A 6,000-nucleotide genomic window follows, 5' to 3' on the forward strand; every position below is an offset into this window, starting at 1 on the left:
TAGAATATTCAGGTAAATGATAGCATCAAAGGCATAAACCTTGCTACTTAGAAGAAGCAAAAAGTTCATATTTTTTTAATTTTACTAATTAAAAGATGTTATTTAAACCTATGTGTTTAAAATTTTGAAAAAACTAGAAAATCCCAATTTGTGACAAAACCTCGAATTTGCTACTCAAATAAGTGATTTAAAAATCACTTATTTCAGTAAGTTCCCTGACTGATATATAGAATAAACAAAAACAATGGGGGTAAGGATGTAAGTAAAATAATATTTATTTATTATAAACCGGGCATTTGAGGGATTTTTTTTTCTTTCAAGAAAACAATTTTAGGCTGCTGATATATAAAGCAAAGGATTTTTTTTACGGAGAAACACAATACATCTAAAGTTATCAATAAAAAAGTAAGCATTTAACGTTGAATGGTCTGGATTTAAATGCTTATACAGAGTTTTATATTTATAAAAAAAAATCAAATTTCAAAAAGGGGATTAATATAACATTCTGTTGCTTTTTAAAATAAAAAAAATCTCAAGATATATTAGTATTAAATTTTACCTGAAGCAGAAGAAAAACAATTTATCCGTTCGGTCCTCACAAACTATGTCAGTGCTATTTCATTCTATCCATTGAAATGATTATGACCTATGTTTTGGTTAATTATAAAATGTGAACTCTTTTTAAGGTTTGAATATTACAATGGGAAAGGCTAATTTTGTAAGGTCACTCGAAAGTGTGAATATGTTCTAAATTGGTCAGACAATACTTGGTCATGTTTTATGAAGATTTAAGCCCTCGGCTTCGCCTTGGGCTTAAATCTTCATAAAACATGACCAAGTATTGTCTAACCTATAAATAATCCTGGTACCTTTGATAACTATTCATACATGCACACACTATACTCAGTTTAAACCTTAGGCTATTATATTAAACTTTTATTATTTTCTTAATCCAATTTTTAATTGTATGACTAATACTGGTTTTATTCAAATTCTTATCTGCAAAATTGAATCTTAAAAGATATCTACAATGCCCCGATAGAAAGATATTAGATACTAATATACATTGTGATCCGCAGGTATGCAGGACTTCTAATAGGAATAACAAATACTGCTGCAACAATTCCAGGAATTATTTCACCTATGGTTGCTGGAGCCTTAACACCAAATGTGAGTTACTATTTTGTAATCCTGCGTTTAAATGATTGAATAATGCCGGCGTCACACACTGGCGTGCACCAAACGTACAGAAGAAATTGACAAAGTCAGTATAAGTCAGTTTCAAGCCAGAGGAACGCTAACCAATCGTTAAACGCGCGTTGCATAAGTTTGAAGTACGTCGAAATCCAAAGGTATACGCTTGGTGAACGCTACAACTCGAGAAATTTTTTATGCAGCATAAAAATTTTCGTTCAGCTCAAGCGTTTGTCTAGCGTATACCTGTACGCTACACGCACGTAATACATACGCTACAAGCGCGTTGAATACGCTACAAATAAGTTTGAGACACGTTTAGGGCACGTTGTATACGCTTCAAGCACGTTCGACTTTAACAAAAACGTATGCGGGTGTATTTGTCACAAACACCCAACAAAAGAACGTCCAAGATACGACAGGGACGCGTCCCAAATACGTTCAAAAAACTTTTTTTTTATTCGTAGCGTGCATTCCATCTACGTTAGACAAACGCTAGGACTATTCGACTGCGCATAATTTCACGCATGAATTACAAAAGTATTTGTCGTAAATTCGATATATTTTTTTTAAATATTTTGATTGATTAGAAATTTTAAATCATTGTAGTTATGTGACTTATAGAATATTTTCGTTTTTATACGTATTTGTTAGAGGGTCAAAATGACATTTCACCCATTTTCACCATTTTCCCGCCAAAATTTGGGTTTTTAGGCAAAACAAAATTTTTTCCTTAATGGTGACCAATGTTTTTTGTTGGCTCATTCTTTGAAGCTATAGTACAGCTTTTTATATTACAGTTTTGGACCAATTGTTATAGAACGTTTTTTTGATATTCTGACAAAAATATGTTAACACCTCTATTTTCCCTATCATTTCATTGAAAAATGGTCCCTTTTACATACCTGTTTAAAAGTAAAATTTTGATCTTAAATGGTCCGTAACCCCCTATTTTTTTTCGACCAATTTGATTCACTTTCTGTAAAGAATAAAATAACAAAAAATACGGCACTTCTGATAGAAACTTCGAATAGGCCCGAGCCACCTTAAAGCTCGTTATGCACACGTTACAGATATGATTGACAGGTTGAATGCATCCAAAATTACTAGCGTATTGGCAGCGTACATGATTTTTTAACACGTCCGGCGTACGTCGGCACTATATGCCGATGTTGGACGCCGGCATTAAAGGGGTTTGTCATGAATACTATTGAGAAAACAACGATAACACCACTTACATAAAAAAACTACATTTCTAGTACAACACACATTTGTTCAAGTAGGACACATAGACCCCTTATCGTTATTTTGGAATCTGCGACATTTGCATCACCAGAAATTTACGAAATTTAACCTTTGACGTCATGCAACAGTTGGAAAGCAAGTCCTTGGAAACGTCCGTTGTCGTCAAGCTTTATCAGCAACAATAGCAGGGGGAATTAATTAGGTGGCGCTACAGTCGTCCGTAACGTCAAAAAGTCCGCCAAATCAATCGGCTAAAAAGATTGACGTTTAAAGTATTTTTTGCAACTTGTCATGCTTTTATTACAATTAAATTTTAAAATTTGTAGGTTTTGTGACCAATATAATTTCTTTACGACATACAAACATGACAAAAATAGCTTTTTATTGCTATTCCTTTATCCTGTCAGTTCTAAAAAAAATTAGCCATCTTTTTTGTTCGCCAAAAAAATCGATTTTTCCTAATTTGACGTTTGCGTATCCAAATACAGAAAAGAACGGTTATAATCTTAAATGAAACCGGGAAACCTATTTCAAATTTATACACTGTTTTGAAGCCATCATTTTTTACTTTTATACATCAATTTTAGTGACCACCAGCCATGTCAATTTTTATCTGGTTTTAGCTACGTTTCTACTTCAAAACAGTAAAGTTTAGCTTCTTTTCATTGTACCTGTTTCAAAGTGCTCTAAAATACTGATTTTATTAAAGACATGAATGAAATTTTGATTAAAAGTTGTGGATTTTCACAATTCCATACGATACTTGTATTTTAAAGTAACTAAAACCCCTTTTGATCCCCTACACAAATTGGCGGTGACATTGTTTTCTTTTTTCAACACACGTCATGTAACGTTTATAACAAAATATGTGTCAGGGTCATGTGCATAGTAAAAATTTACACATTGGAAAAGTGAACATGGTGAAACAACAAAGAAAGATCTTCTTTATTGCGTTTAAAGCTAATTAAGCGTCTTGGTAAATTCTGACAGATCTGACAAACTATTGATAGCGTACTGTATGGATGGACAAAAGCACAAAAATAGCAATAGAAAATGCATTGCAAAGAAAATTCTGTAGGAAAAAAAACATGTCATATGAAAAAAGAAAATGAAGGTCAGTTAATAAAATCTTGCTTATATTATTATCTCTTTACTTAGTAAGCTATATTTCAATTCTCAATTTTATAGTAATAAGAGCAAAAACTAGCTTATCAAGCCAAGTCAGCCAAACAATGTGTTCTTACAAAATTGAATTTATTCAAATGGCAAATTCTTGTCAAATTTAAGCATCTTTGATCATTATTGAAGTAAAATGCACAAAATTTGTCCCACCAGTTTCATTTCATTTCCTTTTACTAGTATCCAGGTAAAGTATATATACAATACTTTGTTTATAAATATGTAATTATTTAAAGAAGCTGATACAGCAACCTGTTCAAGAGAAGAAGCCCCATTTTTTCCAAAAAGTTTACTTTCATAACCTATGAAATACCCTGAGAAATAAGACAACTTTTAGGGCTACTGTGCAAGCTAATCTAATAGTTTAATTTTACAATAATAATGATTCTGAAATTCAAAATTGTGTCACTTTCACTTATAATTTAAAGCATATATTTTTTTTACAGAATTTCTGTCAATATTTTTGGTATAAAACTTTTTTTGTATTTTACTGTTCAGCTAAGAAACATAGGCTTGAGTTTAAAGGCTCTCTTAATTTGAAGAAATTTGTTGAGACTCTTGGTCACACTTTATAGAATATAAAATATATATGATCAGAACTATTTATTTAATAATTATATCAATTTTCAGAAAGATTATTGAAATTGTATAAACTATGTTTTATTGCATTAAATATAATCAGAAGTGTTTAAAAAAAATTCTGCATGTAGTATATTTCATCCGCCAGATCTAATTTGTTTCAATATAGCTAGGTTTTTAATTTTACATGTAGGTGTCATATTATCCACATTTCTGAATTGTATTTTTTTTTACTGCAGTAATATTTTGTCTTCTAATATTTACATTTAGTCCTTCTCTGAAAAATAGGGGGAAGTATCTCTTCTTTATATTAACATAACATAGTTATAAATCGAGTTTCGTTTATTTTCTTTCTAATTTTTGTAAAGTAAACTCCTTTTTTAATTTTTATGCATTTTGCTGGGTTTTTATTTTTGACTGGTGATATTAAGGGGAGATAACCACTTGCACAAATCGGCATAAAAACCACCGCTTCGGTTTGAAATCAATTTGACGTTTGCGTATCCAACATTCTATTGCCGAGATATTCATATCGAGTGTTTGTCTTAATGAGATGCTTTATTAAATTTAAATTCAGCCAATTATTTTTAGTTTCCTCGTAAATATTTAGATTTTTCGTTCAGGAGACTTGACAATTTTCACCCAAATTCCAAGTTTGCAGATAAAATAAAGAATAAAGGACTTTGATTTGATGTGTGAGCTTTGACGAGAATAAACTATGGATACTCAAGATTAGTTAGGTCAATAAGTTTTTATTACGACAATAGTATTCAGTGAGTTAAAATGAGGTTTGTCTCATCCGTTTTTTTACTGAATTTTCACGGTCACGTGACTCTATTGTTGCTGATAAACTTGGGGTCAAACCGTGACCTGCTTTCCAACTGGCAACAATCATTTTTTTTTTCATTTGTGGCGTCAGACATTTCCTATTTTGACGTCATACAACGATCACTTTTATTTGTGGCGTCAGACATTTCCTATTTTGACGTCAAAATTTACCTTGAGCCTTTATGAGTTTCAGTGATGGCGGATAAATAACACTCTATTCCAATTTTCTTAATAACAATCTGTTTTCTGCGATTGTTACATTATCGAATCAGGACAACACTTTATATTTATTAGGGTTCCTATATAGCCTTTAGTTTTGATGTGTTGTCAATTGTAGACGTGAAAACTTGTTGTCTTTCGTCGATTTACTTTTTTGTCATGGCTTTGTCGATTATATTCTGCTTATGAGTGTAAATATTTCTTAGGTATGATTAACTTTGAAATTGTTTTATAATTAATTTTACATGTTATAGGGTGATCCAGAAGAATGGCGGAATGTCTTTTATGTCGCTGCTGGGTTTTATATTTCTGGAATGGTGATTTTTGCAATTTTTGGAAGTGGAGAAGTTCAATCATGGGCTATGGATAAAGAAATTGAGATCAAAGTATCTTCTAGTCTTTTATTTCCAGCCAATGAAGACAAGGATAAACAAGTGGTTCCTGAAAATGACACGGTCAAACAGCGTCTTTTCATTGAAAATAATGACAACCATACTGATTTAGATGATATTCAGAATACAAAACTTGATTAAAATATATTTTCATTTGTTCTCATTTTCTTTTGCAAATAGACCATCATTATCCTTTTTCGGAATCTATAAAACAAATAAATTCATACTTCATGTTTGCTTACATAGAATCGCTGATATGATTTAAAGGTTGTTATTACCTGTATATCATTAAACATAGATAACATGACAATAATATGGATTCGAGCGTCACTGATGAGTCTTTTGTAGACGAAACGCGTGTCTG

At 31.4% G+C, this 6,000-nt stretch overlaps 1 protein-coding gene across 1 annotated transcript in view; it reads left to right on the top strand.

Annotated features, from left to right (window-relative positions):
• The window catches only part of LOC139483433 (sialin-like), a 28,690-nt gene extending 22,896 nt beyond the window's left edge, over positions 1-5,794 (top strand). Inside the window, exons 10-11 of the mRNA XM_071267454.1 lie at positions 1,080-1,170; positions 5,499-5,794. Coding sequence (XP_071123555.1) covers positions 1,080-1,170; positions 5,499-5,777 — 370 coding nt within the window. The 3' untranslated portion in view covers positions 5,778-5,794. The remainder of the gene's footprint in view (positions 1-1,079; positions 1,171-5,498) is intronic.
• Positions 5,795-6,000: the final 206 nt, after the last annotated feature.

The sequence above is a fragment of the Mytilus edulis genome, chromosome 7, assembly GCF_963676685.1.
Source record: "Mytilus edulis chromosome 7, xbMytEdul2.2, whole genome shotgun sequence".
In the NCBI taxonomy this organism is placed as follows: domain Eukaryota; kingdom Metazoa; phylum Mollusca; class Bivalvia; order Mytilida; family Mytilidae; genus Mytilus; species Mytilus edulis.